The following is an 18,478-nucleotide window of genomic DNA, read 5'->3' as shown; positions in this document are numbered from 1 at the left end:
GACCATGACTCAAAAACTCTAGAGAATTGAGCCATATACAGGCCCACTGTAAAAAAAAAATTCCGGGTTTAACGCGCCGAAGCTACATCTAGGCTATAAGACACGCCGTAGAGTAAGCCCACGGTGTAATTTATACCACCTGGAGGAACTTAAATGAGCAATGAAGACAAAAAAAACTTTGTTCAGTCTAAAAGAAATAGCCTTTCGTAACTCGCTCAGCTACATTGCAGCCATGAAAGATGTTTTTCTAACGAAAAAAAAAACTCAAGAAATTTTGCAAATCTTTCAAATTTTTCGCTTCAGCGACGTAATATGGTAATATGGCACAGCACTAAAACATAGTTATTAGTGTGTTACCTGCAAGTTGCCATTGAAGCATAGTACGATCAAATGGAGAGGTTCCATTACAACCGCCCAGTCATGTTTCTTGACGATGGCTTATAGCCTATAGGCCGCGAATCGTACAAACGAGATTCTGTGTCGTCATAGAGACGTTGCCGGAAAATGGCTATGGAGTCGCCACTGCCTCATCTCTTTTCCTCAATATCTCGAGCGGTTATTTGCTTGAAGTCTGCGGTAAAATTCGCATCACTGCTTTCGGGACAAGGCATTCTTTATAATGAACCCAACTTGTATTTCGTTTTCATGGCTCTTTTGACGCGCGCCAAAATCTCGACAAACCGGCGCTTAAGTTTCTCGCCTGCATCAGAAAAGCAGCCCGCGTGGCCGTGTTCTAACCCTCGCCCTTAGACTCAACAGCAAGGTGCTAGATGTATGAAAAAATCCTGGGCCATCTCCACTAACGTGAAACCTGGGAGGGGCGAATAATGTAGTGTATAAATATATTCTTGGCGCCTTGGCGTTTTTGCCAACGAAGATGAAACCGTTGGGGGTTAGAGGTATACAGCTTTGTTGTGAAAGTCTTTGTCTTTGAAGCATGAAGCTCTCTAGCGCAAGGCGTAAAGGAGAGTCCCGGTGTTTTTTTAGTTCGCGTTACGAAGCGCTCCAGCGCGAGGTGTAAACGAGTGTCCCGGTGTTTTTTTAGTACGCGTTACGTTCTAGAGCGCGAGGCGTGAATGAGTTTCCTGGAGTTTTAGTACTCTGACTACATGAGACGTTGAGTACGACGACGACGGTGACAGGGGACGCCCACAGCCCCTGCCCCTAACGGGCTTCGCCCCTAAAAGCCAGACAGGCCTGTGGAAGCGCTTCATTAGACCGTTGTTAGTCTTACGACACTGTACTTTGGACAAAGTTAAATCGCAGCGCGGTTAGTACATCCTTATTTATGGAACAAAATGAATACAAAGCTGCTTGCAACAGTTAATTTTAGTCTATTCATATTCGGTCCCATCTTGCGGTACTTTTTCGTCGTTGAGCGTAACTTAAAGCTGGCAGGATTTGCTAAAAAACAACAATCTTACGTATACCTTTTAATGGATTGTTCGCCTCAAGCCAACAGTTACACTACCCCATCAATTACATTACGCCAGCCAAGTTATTTTTGCGAATAACAAGCAATTCTTCGATCCCAAGGTTAAGGCTGTCGACAGGTAGGCTAATCCTTTAAATATAAAGTTCTAGCTAATGAAAGCAATGTGGAATTGGGGCGAGGATATTAGATAGTGAACATATTATTTTCTAGAGTGAGGGAGTTGATCCACATTTTCTGTGCGGAAAAGCCACGCAGCGACTATTTTCAAGTCGTATATGTCTATCGATTTTCTGCATAACGCACATGAAACGACTTTGTGCTATTAAATGCAAGGAAGTCTATGCGTTTTGTCGCATTCCCTTTTCTAGCTCATCGAAATATGACGAATTAGCCAAACAGATTAAGTCCCTACGCAAAGAGGTTTTTCGTATACGTATACACTAGAGTAGCATGAAAGTTTATCAGCCCAATATAGGCGGAATATCACGTTCCCAAGTGGACGTAATGAGAAGATGCACTTGCTTCCAAGCAAAGGTGGCGACCGTTTCAAGAAAAATCTCGCCGCATACTGCTGAGCCCCGCCATGGCGCCGAGTGTTGGGTCACGCTGTAATCACTTACAGCCGCTAGGTAAGAGAGATCATGGCCTCACCACCGTTTCCTTCGTCTGAGCAACTGTACGGGTGACGCATCAGCCTAGTCGAGTGACGCTGAGCCGCGCAGCTAAAAGCAGCATGCACGGACTACCCGTGGTGTACGGTAGTTGCCGGGTCTACGCTACCATCTACCGTGCTCACGCATGTGTAGTCGACTGCGCAAGCGCGAGTAGTTGCCGCGAACGGTAGCTTCCCGGTACAGGCTATACCGTGGCCAGCCGGCTTCCTGAGCAGACGAAGTGCACCCTCGCTTCTTGATTACACCAAATGCAGTGAGCACGGCGCTTGATGCTTGGTACAACCGATAAACGTAATCGTAGTTGATGCTGTTTGTTACGTTTTTATTGTTCAATGATGATCAGGAGCACCAAAAATGTCTATTTTTCTAGGATGGGGGAGAGACATTGCTGCGCCTACGTGTGCTAAGCCTCACCCGCCTCAAATAGTTCAGATAAGTTTCTGAGCTCGCAAAGTGCTTTCGCGGCTCAAAAAATGTGCTAGGCAAGGTAGGGTAGATTATTGAGTAATTAATACAACAACTTTTACACATTTCTTGCGACAGAGTTACTCGAGGGTGTAAATTTTAGATTACCTCGATTCTAACACTACGGCACCACCGAAATGTTTTCTTTTTTAAACCTCTACAGGTGATGACTACAGTACTCCCAAAACAACCAATGTTATTGTGAACGCTTCATACAAAAGTGATACATTCAAGGTACTTTAAACAAAATCAAATAAATATGAGCAACGAAATTAGCGTGATTTGCTTTGAGACATTCATCAAATGTCGGTATACCTGCACCAGGCGGCCGGAATATGGAAACCGCTAATGGTTTGCTTAAACGTGTCTTACCGTTTCCAGCGGTTGACTGAAACTCTGGGTTACGGCAACACGGTAAACGATAACGCAAACACTGTAACGGTATGGTAGAACTCTCATATGCGCTTTCCGGTCCAGGAAAGGATCGTTCATGCACGTTATCGGCGACCCAGTTGCGAGGACAACGACATTTAAAATTGCTGCTTTCGGTTGATCCCACTTTACAGAGGCTTAGTCAGCTGCGATCCTCCTTAAAACAAAAAGAAAACTTGCAGCAAAACTCTCAGCCACTGCCATGGGTGGGCGACTTCTATGGACTTGCCGTACTGGAGCAGCACTGCTGTTATTAGCAGCACCGACGACTCCGTCGGTGATACTAATAAAAAGAGGCGCTATTTATTCACTGTCATTTAAAAGTACCATTTCAGGCTTCAAAGTAAGCATGTAGCATGCACCATAGAACACAGAAAAAAAAACGTTTTCGAGTTTGGGTAACATGAAATTTGAATTAGGCATTAATGACTCTGGCATCAGCTCTAGAATCTCGCGCATGAAATTTGAGCAGGAAATGTTTAGTGACGGTGGGGCGGAAGAAACAAAAATTTAGGATAAATTTCTCCTTTTAATAAGTGGCAAGGACCATATACTTCTATGACTGAGGACGGGCCTGTTACCGAACGCGGAAACACATTCAGACACTCCTCCATAATCCACCCCTTACTGACTCGCTAAACGAATGGTAGGCCCATTGATCTTGCTGAAGATATGGAGCAGGATTCCTCTCCTCATTCCGTTCAATGACACGCCCCCATGGGGAGAGGGATCTCTCATCGTGAGTGGAACTGTGGGGTGTCCACCGGTGGTGCTCGTATGTATGTCCCACTACTATACAGAGTTACATCCGTACATGCGAATGCTGATCCCCCCTCCACCACCCGCCCCCACGTAGCCTAATTACCAGTGTTTCGATGTATGAATCTAAAGTGCTGCCAACTTTATACTCTGTGGATCATGCTACAACGTAAACGAGGTCGAAACACAACGAGTGAGGAATAGACGCCGTTTACGCTTTGTACTGCGTCCCTATTTAAGCTGTGCCAAGAGTACCTAAATCGGATTGCCTCAAACATTCACTCGGCTGACGCTAGGAGGTTGGCCATTTTTGTTACTTTTAGCTGTCTTTGAACACGTAATTTATGTTTGACGGGACAGAGTGGAGGCCCACACACTGCCTTAAGCACTACACTAAGCGTCGATACGCCGGTTCCCAGTGACAAAAGACAATTTGCATATGGCCAATTTGCGGGATTTGGGTTCCCGTTATTCACGGGTGAATCTCCCGAGCTGCCATGCGCTTGCGATACTTTTCGGCTAAACTGTGTATGCGGCTCCTGAGCCACGCCGTGCGTGTTGGCAATAGTGGCGAGGTACAGCAGCTTAAGCCATTAATAAAAGGAGCCAGTGATGACTTTCATAAAGGAGCGGAAAAGTGTCTAAAATCGACGCGAAAACTTACATGCTAGGACGGGATGACAGAATGGGCTGAACATCGTCGACAGCGATATGGACACGGTCATTTTTTCCTCCGGCAGACCCATGGGCACACCTGTTCCAGAGGCATGGACACCTCCGTTGCGAAGTCTCCACCAGCGTTGACTGTTCGCTCGGCGGCCGAAACGACGGCTATTGCATCAAGCTCCACTTTTACCGCGAACAAGCTTCATCGGTGCATCGCATAGAAACAATAAGGATGTCCACAACGTATCGGCTGCCCGGTGGCAGTAGGAATAGGCGAAAGGCTTCGAGCAAACAAGTCCGGGCACTCGCAGCTCTGCGCACGCCTGCGTACCTGTGCGGCCTGGCGGCTGCGTTTTGGAAACAAATCTTCCCCTCGGCTCGTTCGCCACCACGTGCAAGATTTGGGGAGAGAGGGCCAGGGAGAGACGCGGGACGTCTGTCGCGTCGCAGCGCCGACAAACGTAAAAACCGCGCAGCCAAAAAATGGGGAGAGGCGCGGGTAGCGCCGCCGCGCGGTGCCAGGACTCGGGTGAGGACCAGGGAGAGAGCGGGAGGACAGCGCCGGGGCGAGGGACTCAGGAAAGGAAAAAAAAAAAAAAAACGGGACGTGCCCTTTCGATCTCATCCCACCGCGCGTCAGCCAATCGCGACAAGCGATGCCAGGTTGAGAGAGAGAGAGAGTGGTAGAGTGGGAAAAAATCTGCCGGGAAAGGAGGTCGAACGAAAGGGTGGGATGGAGCGGTGAGGACAGTTGGCCGTCGCATGTTGGAAGGCGTTGTAGGCTCCTGCGCGTATCCACGACCGCTCCCGCGAGGCTCGGGTTCTTCAGGAGCGCACTGCTGCTTTCATTCTCCACTAGTTGGAGTACATTTAAATGCCAGAGGGGAGAGATACTTGCGGAAGGCCCAGAAACTGTTATGGAACAGATGAAGTGATTTTATCGAGCGGGATCCTGCCTTGATAATTTGCGGGCTAATAAACAGACTAGATTATAAGAGTTTTATGTTTGCCTGGTTCAAAGCGAAAATGTGACATTAAGTGGCACATCTTCGTGCGCCAGGGAATTCTTATGGTCATAGCGATTGTCATGACCCACAGCTCACTAAGGAAAAGCGAACACTCCTCACTAAAGCGAAGGGCGAAGTGATTAGACGATACTGTTGCCCATAATATGCAGGGGCGACCTATACCCTACACTGCCGACGTTATCGGCTTTAGCTAACGTGCGGTAGATTATGTCAAATGGGGCAGTCTGCGCTAGTCAGCGTACAGAATTTCTTTTGCTACCTCTGTTCGACTAAATTTGCCGCTATGTTCCCATTCTGATACAATATTTGGCTGAATATTTTAGGGTAACAAAATGTGTAGTAATTATTGGGCTTGTTGCCATATTTAGACAAGGTACGAAGATTGTACCCCTTGAATGCTAACGTGCACTTAACATACTGATAACTTCGTTTTTAGTGCTGGCCTCTAATCCGTCGCTCCTGGTTTTATTGATTGACTGGTTGTGGGGTTTAACGCGCCGACGCTACACGGGCGATGAGGCGCGCCGTAGGGGAGGGCAAAGGAATAATTTTGACCACCTGGGAATCTTTAACGTGTGCCGAAATATTGTACACACGGGCGGTTTTGCTTTTCGCTTTCATCTGAAAAGCGGCCGCCACGGTCGGAAATCGAACCCGCGTCCTTGGGCTCAGCAGCACAGCGCCCTTATTTCATTCTTTTCTTTTTATTCGATACTATAAAGGCCCTTGCAAGCATTAAAATGGGGACGGAGGGAGGTGTTACAGAAATACTCCAAAAATTTCAACACAATTACTCAGAATACACAGCATACGAAATTTGGAACCTGCAAACACTAAAAAAGGAATGCAAGAATGGAAAACCAGTCAATACAACGCACATAAGTGCACTTGGTCTTGTGAAAAGCACAACAATTCTACTTTATTAAACGAGCACGTTTAAACTACCCTTCAGATGGTTGACAAACGAGTCATCCCGTCACAGTAGCACAAAATTTTGGACGTTTTTCCATATTTCTTGTGTTGTTTTGGGTTGAAAAAAGAAAACGTCTTTCGGTGTGTGAATGGAGGCGGGTAAGTTATCAAAGGCTAGTTCTTTCGAACTGAGAAAAGTTGTATTTCGTCTCCTTGATCCCTTTAGAAGGTTCCGTACGTCTGCATGGAAATATAGCGAATCCTGGGCAACCATCTGTGTATTCACAAGATAAATAATACGTTTTTTTTTCGCTTCGGGAAGCTTCCTTCCCCGCAAAGCATCAAGTGAGGAGTAGCTTTCAACTTTTTGAGATGCTTTTTTCACCTTATTACTTAGTAATTTATACTGACAGCCAAGCTGTCAGGAAAAAAAACTAAGTTCCCAGCCTTCCTAATGGACTTATCATAGTCGGGCTGGTCATCCGTTCTTATGCATTGATTCAACGCAACCAACAACTTTCTTTTCATTTCACAGATTTATAATGTCTTCCGTTTCCGAATAAGAAACAGCAATCTCAAAGTAGAAGGAAATTCTAGAGGTGACTTTCAGTCACAGGGAAAAATAATTTGCAGGGTTTTTTACGATAACAGATCACTGAAGCCGGGTACTTGCAACGAGTTAAAATATCCAGGAGATACGTTTACACCTCCTCTGAACAGGAATGGGCTTGTTTATTTCATAAGTGAAAGTCAACTAGAAAGCTATGATATCTAGAACGCAATATAAAGGATGCAACGTGAGAATGTGGATTGACGTCCTTCAAGTATCTAATGCTAATACTTTAAAATAGTAGTATTCTTACGTCTGGGGGATGGGGGTTCACATCATCTCACCAACGACCTGCGCAGTCTGGAAATCTGTTCATAAAAAGGAGACTTTATTACCACCCTTAGCGAAATTTCGAATCTTCATTAATTACATCGAACTAGCATCTTCAATCATTATTTTCTCATGCCCTCTCCAATTTGCTCACTTGTTTACCGCACCATCTCATTCTCCAAATTATCGCCTGCCCTGTGTTGCGTCATAATATGATTACCTTGGCCGATCTATCTTTAAACCACCAGCAGCCATTGGCAGTCGACTGCACTCTTGATTCTCTTCGAGAGCATCGCGGGGATCGAGGAGAGGTTATGCCGATGTTTCAGCAAGGCTGGCTCCTGAATTTGGTACGCAATGCTCCCTTCACGTCGCTCCGTGGCTGAGTGGCAGCAAGCTGGGCACGTTTCTCTCTACAAAACGATTGCGTACGTGGCACAGCTCTGCAGAGGTATAGTATCGAAGCAAAGAGCGTCGTTTGCCCTTATTGAGCGGGAACGGAGGGGAAAGGAGAGATTTCAAGAAGACGCTGGAGAGTGGATGGAGCCGGGGCAATAACGATGAGGAGACCGTTCGTCTCCGAGCCGCGGTCCGGGCCAAAGAAAGGAGCATTTCATCGAGGAGAGAGGCTGCCGAAAGGGGCTAGAGCTCCTCGCTGCCGGCGAAGGGCGCTCGCACGGCGGAAGAAAAGGAAGCGTGGGCTTGTTTCTGCAGCAGAGGCCGAGTCAATGGCTCGGCTGCGAAGCTCTGACTGCAGGCAGGGACGGACACTGTTTCTCTGCGGAAGCTCGTACATTCCAAGACTTTGGGAGGAGACAGAGTGTGGAGACAATGCTAAGAGCCTCTTTTTTCAAGATAAATAAAAACAGTGAGATTTCCACGTTACGTTGAAAGGGACGAGTATTCTACCTGATATATTTTTGAGCTAAAGGTTGCGCTCCTAAGCATGAGATGGCAGCTTTCATTTCTGGTCGTGGCCACTGTTTTTATTTTAGAGCCGACCAACAAAAACATCTACATATACGACACTGGGACGCAAATTCAGTGCGCCACGGTAGCCAAAATTCATCCGTATCTTTCCACTACGGCACGAATCATAGCGCAGGAGCAGCTGCTGTGCTTCACCAATGGACCTGAGCAGCACCAATGGACAAGAGCAATTACAAGAAAGGTTAGGCATCCTGTGGTATGGAATGGTTTCTATATCGCCAAAAAAGTAACAAAGTAAAAAAAAACGACAGCTAGTGCCACAAATTCGCGATTTTGTCTTCTGCCTTGTTGAATGAAAAGCCGCATACTAAAATGCAGAATTTTGCATTGCGTTCATTTGTGGCGTGCACGAACACCGCGCTATAGAAATTTTATGTCCAACACCTTCAGATTTCCAGCGCACTAAACAACGTGAGACCGTCCACTCAGAACGTTCATACGCAAGGCCATACTTAAGGTTGACTCACCTGATGACATTCCTGTGGAACGTAGCACTTCATGACCCACGGGTTTAAAAAGCACCGTGAACCAATACCGAAAGTTTTACCAATAAATAGACATGTTCCTAATGGCCTAGTTTGGTTCTTTCAGAAATATATCGCTTCTTTGTTGAAATAAGAAATAGACAAAAAAAATCGCGCCAATCCACCCGGTGGATGTGGTTAGAAAGCAAAGCTGTAAACGGCACCCATAACGATTACCCATGCGACGTCACTTTAATTAACTCACATCGCTCTACAAATAGTAAAACCAGAGAGAAGTGAAATGCACTTAACCACACCATTTATTACTTCGAAGAGATATTCTTGGTAAGGTTAAATCAATGCATGATGCATGAACGGTGTTTGGTTCAGTTGTATTGGTGTAGCAAAAGAGTGGAAACTTTTTTTTATAAACTAAAGTAAGCTCCAACCTGGTGTTAGACGATCTGACTTCTCCGTCTCAGCGCCGCGGACGGAGGTGACGAGATTTGCGGCAGAGAAGGAGGAGGAGGAGGAAGAAATACTTCTTTTCAGGTTTCTGAACGGCCCAGCCCTGGGGAGTGATTCCTTCTTCTGTGGGGCCCATATGCAGTCCGCGCGGCCTGTGTTCTGTACACCCGCTGAAGCTGGGTAGGTAGAGAGGGCCTGGACATCAGCATCTCCCATTGCTCTTGTTGGGTAGTTGACGGAAAGAGAGGAGGGTGCTCAGGGCTAAAGTCGCACACCCAGATTACGGGGCGGAGTGTTCCTACTTCTGAGCAAAATTTACATTCAGTGTCGTAGCGATTCGGATACATTAAGTGAAGACGCGTAGGCTGTGGGAAGGAGCCCGGATTGTATGAGCCGTGGGGTAGTTTGTTGTTCTCTTGAAAGGTCAGGGTAAGTCGAATGTACGGTCTGTCCCAGAAGGCGATAATGCTGGGTTATCTCCCTGAACATGACAAGCGGGTGACTGCCCTCGTGCAGCTCCATAGCACTGGAGGTAAAAGCGCAGGCTTGTTGGGTGGGCGTATTTGTTGCCCTCAATGGAAGCTTGAGCGGGTGTCTAGACGAGCTGAATGTAACCATTTGGGGAGTGGTTTTTCAGCCCACACAGTGCAGGTCGGGACACCAAACCCGACTGGTAATTCCGGTAGGCTTGTTGGGAATCGGTGACTACCTTACGAACACCTGGCTGAGTGAGATCCAAGGCGATGGCTGCCTCTTCTGCTGCCGTCATGTCTTCGGTCTTGAGTGAGGCACAAGCAAGGAGTTTGGATCTGAAAGTAGCCACGATCGACAAAAGTCCAGGAGTACATCAAGCGGAGTGACATTCTGTGCTGCCCAGCCAAACTGGGGATGCATGCGGCAACCTGCCGCAGTTCTGTTCGTTCGGAGCTTCTGGATAGGAAGATGGCCCTCTATCAGCACTTGCACCGTGTTGTAGAGCCCCGTGCTAAGCAGACTCTCTGTGGACGCACTCATGAGAAGACCAATGGCTTGCTCGACGGCCTTTCTAATCATTATATAAAGTATCTCTATGTCTTCCTTATCGAGAAGAAGACAGGGGGTTGACGTAAGTGACTCTCGAGAGGACAAAAGCTTCAATTAATCGAAAGGTATCGGATTACTTGAGGCCTCGCTTCTTGGTGACAACTCGCCTGATCATGTGTATGATTTGATTAATGCTGTTTTTGAGGCGCTGCAAGGAGACGTCACTCTTTGTGCTAGCCTCGAGGTGTAAGCCCAGGATCTTGATGCTGGGGCTTGGAGTGATGGCCTGGCCATCAAGGAGTATTTGAATGTATTCCTTGGTTTAGCGTGAGGGCGGACGACGTGGAGCTGTAATTTTTTACCTGAACACTGAAGGCCACAGGCTTTAGCACATTGGCGGAGTAGAAGTGAGATGCCATGCATTGGTGTGAGCTTCCTTTAATTCTTGTAACTCTTAGCACATGAGCAGGGTGCTCACAGGGCCGCTAGACGGGCATGAGTGGTCGCGTGACGCTTTCACGTGGCATTGAGCGAGAACGCAGGGGGTAAACCCGGAGATGTGCTTGGTGAGTACACCACCTGTCTTCCCCGTCTTAGCATGGGCTTGTAGCTAAATCGGTAAGACGACGGGCTCTGGCTTTGTTAGTCTATTAGTTCCAGGTTCGATTCCCGGCGGTGCCAGTAAATTCTTTTATTTGTTCGCTGGAGTTTTCTGGTGACACAAACGGTCGCGAAAGAACCCTTGGGGGGTAAACGTAAAAAGCTTTGCTTAAAAACCGATTTTCGCTTATCTAGTTTTCACTAGATGGCGTTAGCTGTCTAGCAAGTGAGAGTTTTCTATATTCATTTCACTGAAGGAGTCACATATTTCTAAAATAAGCAAACTAGGCCGTTGTGAACGTTTGTGTGCATTTGTAAAACATTTCGTATTCGTGCACGACGGTTTTGAAGCGCGTGGGTCATGAATTGGTAAGTCTTGTAGGAATGTTAACAGGTGAGTCCCCATTTATTTTTGGATTGGAAAACATTTAATGAGCATAAAAGTGGGTGGCTTTCTCAGTCCAGATAGCCTCGAGCTAGCGCAGCTGCTTGGGCGCGAGTGATGAGGCGTTCTTGGTCCTCGCGCCGTGAGCTGGCCAGCTCGCGCTCCCACTGCTCAGGGGATGGGGAAGGGAGGGGGTTTGGCACGTAGGGGCATTCCCAGACCAGGTGGTAGGTAGTGTTTGGGACGGAGCAAGAAGGGCAGTTGTAGGGGTAAGTGGAGGGTGAGATGTAGTGGAGTATCGTGGTGTTGTAGAATCTGTTGGTCTGCAGTCGACGCCAAATGCGAGCCGCCTGTGTGCTGAGGGATGGGTGAGGAGGAGGGTATTGAAGCCGCAGTTGGCGATAATGATATAGGATTTCAGTGTATCGGGGAGGGACCGGGGGATAGATGGAGGGTTCGGTTCCGTCGACGAAAACGCCCGGAATGTAAGAGCGCGGGCAGCGGCGTGTGCCGCCTCGTTTCCCTCGAGGGAAGAATGGCCTGGTGTCCATACAATCTGGATGTGGGGTGGATCCTTGATTGATGATAGTATCTTCAGCGCTGAGGGAGAGATGCGGCCTGTACAGTAGTTGCGGCAAGCCTGTTGCGAATCTGTGAGGATTGCCACGTAGTTAGAGGAAGCCGTGGTCGCTGCTAGAGCGATGGCTGTCTATTCAGCCGTCGTGGTGCTTGCGTGGAGAATGCTGAGGGAGGTAACATTGACAGATTTGGAGTCGACGACAACCAGTGCGTGAGCAGGGCGGGATGTATACGGAGAGCCGTCCGTGTATCGGGTGTCCGGTTTGTTGTGGTATTCGGCTCGGAGGCGGGTGACGCGGGCCTGTCTTCTGCCTTGATTGAAGGAAGGGTGCATGTGTATAACAACAGATTATTTTGTTACTGTCCCTCAATAATGCTAAGAGCGTCAAATGTGTGGAGAGTGTATCTGCGCAGAGCAGGCCTGAAGTCAAGTCAGAATGAGCGAGGGTATAGTTTGGCCAAATACGATTTAAATGTTTTCAGGGTAAAATTGGAAGATGCAGCTTATGCGAGGATTAAAATTCCTGAGGGAATATATGAAAGACTTAAACTTTGATCCTGTTTGACTTGTCTAAGCTTGCAACAAATAGCCTTTTTTAAAGAATCATCACCAGCTAGTCATTTACGCATACACTGTCCAACGTACGTTCATCGTATGGCGTTAGAACATTAAGATTACGACGCTGAGTTTCAGGTAGAAATACCTTCTAGTGTATATTATGCACGAATGTACTTCTAAATGAAGAAAAGAAAATCGCTTTGCTGTGACCTATGACTGTGACAATTGATTCGCCAATCACCAGTGTTAAAAGCTCAATCTACGTCCACCATGCGGATAAATCAATTCTGAACTGCTTCCGACGGGTCATTAACTCTTTCTCAAACTTTTCACGGCTCGCTGTCATTGTAATAGATGAATACTCCTAAGCGAGCACGCGCGGGTCGAGGAGAAGGTTCGATGACGAACGGCAATGACGTCGTCGATAACGAAATATCCCGCCCGGCTAAAGGGACACTAACAGCATCGCTACCAGAAGTAAGAAAGGGTAGAAGACGGGCTTCGGTGAGGTTATGACGAGCTGCTCAGTTGTGCTCAATCACATCGTCGGTGAGGTTATGACTAGCTGTTATGACGGGCTTCGGTGAGGTTATGACGAGCTGCTCAGTTCGTCGTCACATCGTCGTCACAATCGTCGTCACAATCACATCGTCGTCCTCATCGCGGTCGGAATTCACGCAGGGTGCGATCTTTGCAGCGTTCTTAGCTCTGGAAATTCCGGAAAGTTGGCATGTTTCCCGCTTGCGTTTGCGATAGAATAACGTCACGAAAACCCGCTGCGCAAATAACCAGCAAACCACACCGGTGCGTCACTTCCACAGGAAAGCCAGAAACAATATTATGCCGAGAGAGTGCAACAAAAAAGTATCTGCTATACAAATGTTACGTCTAATGAGACACAGGAAATGAAAGCTCGCCGCAACAGTTGTAAGAAATCGCGGATATCTTAGAAGCAGCACTTTGCTTCGAACCCTTACAAAAAATAACTCCAACCGCGCAGAAATTGCAGGTCATGTTCAAGCAACGACCGACGACACACGTTCACATCGGGGAGACTTCACTTCTTCAACTAGTCAGTGACGTGCCTCATTCTCACGACCCAGTGATGTACAGTGAATAATTCGCGTCTTCAAGACACCCACTTGCCTCTGGAGTTAAGAAGAACGCGTCGGTCACACACGGAAGGCGCGAGGTACGTCGCGCAGCGTTCCCCTGTTCTGATTCTTACTCGTTACGGCATACTCTATTGCTCCAGTTGACCGGGAACTCTCAAGCTGTCTCTAAGAATTCTATCTCATACTCTTTCCTCGAGGAGAAATCACCACGAAGTGCTGGAAACGAGCTTTATAACTACATCTAAAGCAACAAAAAAAATCCGCTAGCTTTTTACGTTCCTGGGTCACGATGAAAGGCGAAAAGGGCGGGCGGGGGCGGGCGGGAGAGGCGATTGTAGTGAGGGTTGTGCAGTTATACCTCCCTCCGTCTCCTCACCCATTCTCCCCCTCCTTCGAAAATAAATTATGGGTGCAGCCCGGTATCAGAAATAGCGTCTGCAAATAGGGAAAGCAAGTTTTAACGTTGTTACATCCTTAATGAGGAGTTTAAAGGCATAGCTTGGTCGTGAGCTGCCCTTCATGGTTCCCTTATTGATTCGTTGACAGTACGCCTAAACAAAAACAAGATTGTAGGACGGAGGGAGGTCTTACAAGCATTTGTAAATCTTCATTTGATTCCTGTGTGTATACTTATAACAAATTTGCTCCTCCTTCCCTCCTTCCCTCTACCATAACCACCTCCGAAACTACCGCTCGCTTGGTTTACCGGATTGCCAGAACAATAAATACCTAGCAAGCAATCATAAAGAAAACGAGGAGATGAAGTAGATTACCCCAGCTATTTCCTCTAAAGAAACAGACTCAAAAAAGGAAAGAATTCATGTAGGAACAACAAATCTAACACACGATCATCTAACAGAAAACACTTAATAAAAACGAAAAAGCAAATGAATAAATATACTGACACCTGACAAATAAGAGAAATCAACATGTTCCCATGTCAGGACAGTTTCGAATAATTATTTTAAATGAAATTATTGTCACGCATTAAAATAGCACTTAGTATTACTTGAAGTATATTCTCACATGCCGCAAAGGATCACGCAAAACAAAGCCATACGTCTGTAGCGTTGAGAGCTTGTAAGCAATGGCGCAAGATTTCTTCTTTGGCTATTAATCTCCCATCGTATCTAATGCGGGGTCACGTCATGTATTCACTTTGGATAATTTAAGCGTTGCGCTCATGATGCGTTGCATTCGTATACGTACTGTAAACACATTCGTTGCTATTATGTTCCCTTCCTACCGCAGTTCCGCAGATAAAACATTTATTGTTCTTATCATTACTTTATTTTTATTACTTCGCACACGTAGGGTCAGTATTTTCCCCGGAAACTTTGACGACTATCAGTTACCCGAGAACGGTACCCTGGCGATATTAAAGATTACAGAGAAACTAAGAACGCTGTGACTGAGTGGACCGTCTTAAAACTTTCCTCTGTTTGACACTGCTTCCAATTCCCTGTGTTCTGCTGCTGTGCACGAGACTCCCCGGTTCGTTTCAAGACCACAGAGCACTGAGAAGGCGCCATTTACGGGGCAGGTGAAATAATCGGAGTAATAAAAAAATCAGTCTCCTTCGGCTCTGTGAAGAAAGATGGCCAGAGACGCTGTGGTGCGTAATGTTAGAGTCGTCTTAGCGGCTAATTGCCATGCAATTTTTTTTCGGATAGTTCTGGCAAAACAACCGTTACAGCTGTTTGTTGTAACCATACTCCTTCCATATAGATGACCGCGTATTGACGGCAGACAGTCACTCTGTAACGTTTGCAACTTCGCCGTGAGCTAACTGGTTATGACAAGTAAATGAAACTCGGCGTAATGGTAGAGACGTCATAGCGGGTAATTTTCATATAATTTGTTTCACTGTACTTTCGATAACCCAAGAGTAGGAGCCGTTTTTTGTGATCAAACTCCCTCCGTAAATAGCAATGCTTCAGTATGAAACAAAAAATGTGGAAAAGCCAGCTGTGAAAGACCGTACACCAATTCTCTTAAAGTCGGCTTCACCTCTAACTACAAGTGCATTGCTGAGAAGGCATTTTTTTAAGGGCAACGTGAAACGTCTTGTATCAAAATATGAAGGCCCTGGACATTTTCTTTCTTTTTAATGATTTGTTTCTATACTGACAACCAGTTCTCGCGCGGTGGAGAAACCTGCTCCAGGCAGAGCGTGACACAATACCAGCAGAGGCTGTCGTCAGGACCAGCCCTAGAATCAGAGGGAGGCCTAAAATCTGGGAATGCGCAGAATGCAATGGTAGAAATTGCACTCAACTTTCCAAGCCTTTATTCATAGTTTTCCATTCTCGTGACTCCCGATGATAGGTTATACAAGAATTCCGCGAGCGACTCGGAGTTATGTTTCGTTAAGCGTGTTTTTCGCTTGTGTGTACGTTGCTTGTTCCATGTCGAGACAAAGCGTCTCCTGCGTTGATCGCTCGTGTTCCTTCCTCGGCTGCCGCTCTGGCCTTCTCGCGCCAACACTGATGGAGCGCGTCTAGCTGTGCATTTTGTCGGCTTCGCTTTCACTCCTGATAGGGACAATAGAAAGCCCTCTTGCGGGATTTTCTATGATTAGCCCTTCCCTTCACCTTTCGGTCTCTTCGCTTCGCAGGTGGCAGCGTTGAAGGCTGGAAGCGTCGTGGACACCTGCGGGCGTAACTGAAGGAGTTTCCCAGCAACTCCTTCAATCTCGCAAGCAGGTGATAGTGGCCAGTGATGCTTATGTAAAGGCGTCTAGAATACGATACCTTTCATTTCTTTTTTTTTCAAATTTACTTTTTACGTACGTTCCGAATTTACATTTGGGTTACCCCGGTCACTATAGTAGAGGGAGGTGAATTAATTTAAACACACCTGGCGAAATTTATTGTCATCCGAAATCTTCGACACGGAGAAGTTTTGTATATTGCCTGCCTAAGAAAAATCTTTGCAGCGGCCAGAAACCAAGCACAACGATTTCGCGCGCACGCTATGCCTTCCACTGAACCTCCGCGGTAGTTGTAAGCAGTGCGTAGAATGGCACGACCTGTCGATGAGCAGGATCATGACCCTTCTCGTCATGGCCTAGTCCTATGTCATGATTCACCCCGAATGACGTACTATATGCCTTCAAGTCCAATTGTTTCCCGCTTACCAAGGAACTTATTCCCTTCACTCGGACAGCGTCCTACACCAGTGATGGGGGAAAAGGCGGGGACCGCCAGTATCACCTGGTGACAAAGTTTCGGACGTACCTGGTGAGCTGTTCTCACGTGAGTGGACTCCAGAAATAAACAAAAGGATGCCGTTCTCACTTCATTCGCCTATAAAAGCGCGAGCTCTCACGGTATAGCGCTTGAGGCCAGCACGTATGACGAAGTTGTCGGCAAACGCGCCCAGTCTGGGACTCCATCACGGCAGTGTGCGCGCATCTTTTTGTTTGGCCTGGGCAGAGGGTCAGGCGCGCCGAAGCGTTGCGCGACGTGCGTCAGCGATGGCAGCAGTGGCGGAGCAAGCATGTTGTCCCGAGCGCGTCACAGCCCGATGACCTCACGCACGACCGCCTGCCGCGGCGAGAGCGGTGGTCGAAAGACAAAAGCGGCCGTTATATTGTTATCATCATCGGTGGCGGCGCTGCTGCGAGCGGGGAGGCGGGCACAAGCGCCGGCCCCGGACGAAGAAGAAGCGCTGCGGCACGGACGGGGTCGGGGGCCAGGTGCGCGGCGGCGTCAGATCGCCATCTGCATCAAGAGCTCCCCGCGCCGCGAGCGTTGTGGCGCGAGCATGCGACGCCGAGGTGTGTCAAGACCACCAGGACGCTACTGCTGTGGCCTCGCAGTGCGGTCACCGGGTCAATTCTCGTGTTTTATTTCTTTCTTGGCGCTTCATTTGCTGGCTTGCCAGCTTGCTTCGTTAAACGGACATCCCGTGCCGGCTTACGCGCGGTCGGTGGAGGCAACTTCCCCAGCTAAAAGAACCGGGCTTTCCCTGCTAACGCGCACGGTTCACAGTATGTAGCATATCCTTTTAAAAACGTTAATCCTCTGCAGTTCGCGCTGAAAGCAAAGCGGGATCCTCTGCATAATTTTTGTCTTGTTACCATTGCCTACATTCGTAATCAATTCCTCTGTTAGTCTGTGAGTGTTAATAAGTGAAGCGTGAGGTTTTGTAGCAAGATGGATGTTGCAGGTGCTTTAGACTCATTTGTCATTTCCAATCATTTTAATCAACAGCCCATGAAAGATAAACTGCGAAACCCATCGACACTGAAATCTGCAAACCATTCAGTTTTGTTGGCAAACTTTGAGAAGGGGATACGTACGCAAGCTGCATTCCGCTGCATTTCACTTTTCTAACGTGCTCTTTCCGAAAGATTCGCTGCTGAAAACAAGAAATTTATGTCCGCTCTGGGTAGGCGAGATTACATTGATAAAATTGGCCCGTCCTTGGCACTGATACCAACGAGCCACTACTGGCGGCACCTGCGACAACGTTTGCAGCAGAGATTCTCCAAGTCTTCGACGCCTCGCTGCAGCACGCCCCCTTGCACGCCCACGAACGTGCGCAGGCACGCAGGCAGAAGGACGAATAGAATCTGCTTGGCGCGCTCGTGAACTGGACGAGGAAGGGCAAGTGCTTCGTCCTGACTTGATAAGACACCGTATACACCTGTCCTTTGAGTAATTAACAATTAAGCGATCGTTGGGGGAATGACCGCGTTTCAGAGCAATTATATGAATGGAATTTGGTACAAGCATTGCTTATGAATTACAGTGTTCTCTTTGCTGCGTTGCGTCAGATTTATAATTACCAAAATTTGTTTTTTTTTTTGCTTCGTGTTTTTGCCAGGTCGCTATTGAGAGGAGGTTATAGAAAGGAAGAAAGAAGGAAGTAGGAAAGCCAGGGAACGAAAGAAAGTCGGAAAACAAGAGAAAGGGGCTGCAAAAAGCACAGATAGTTACGAAACCGATAAGTTTTCGAGCCTACAGGTATGTTTTACACGTGAAACCTCTGAAAATGCCCGTGTGCCTATTTTATCCGGTTTGAGTTTTACTCGGGT

General features: G+C 47.3%; 1 protein-coding gene across 2 annotated transcripts in view; it reads right to left on the bottom strand.

The window, feature by feature from the left end:
* The window catches only part of Lim3 (Lim3 homeobox protein), a 242,266-nt gene that overhangs the window by 63,549 nt on the left and 160,239 nt on the right, over positions 1-18,478 (bottom strand). Inside the window, exon 1 of one of the 2 annotated variants that reach the window (XM_077672740.1) lies at positions 4,430-4,771. The exons of the other annotated variant lie outside the window; for it this stretch is intronic. Coding sequence (XP_077528866.1) covers positions 4,430-4,511 — 82 coding nt within the window. The 5' untranslated portion in view covers positions 4,512-4,771. Of the gene's footprint in view, positions 1-4,429; positions 4,772-18,478 lie in introns of those variants that run through there. 2 annotated transcript variants of the gene reach the window in all.

This window comes from Haemaphysalis longicornis, unplaced genomic scaffold (genome assembly GCF_048455015.1).
Source record: "Haemaphysalis longicornis isolate Haplotype H1 unplaced genomic scaffold, Haemaphysalis longicornis Haplotype H1 scaffold_1, whole genome shotgun sequence".
Taxonomy (NCBI): domain Eukaryota; kingdom Metazoa; phylum Arthropoda; class Arachnida; order Ixodida; family Ixodidae; genus Haemaphysalis; species Haemaphysalis longicornis.
This window is presented reverse-complemented; position numbering and strand designations above follow the sequence as displayed.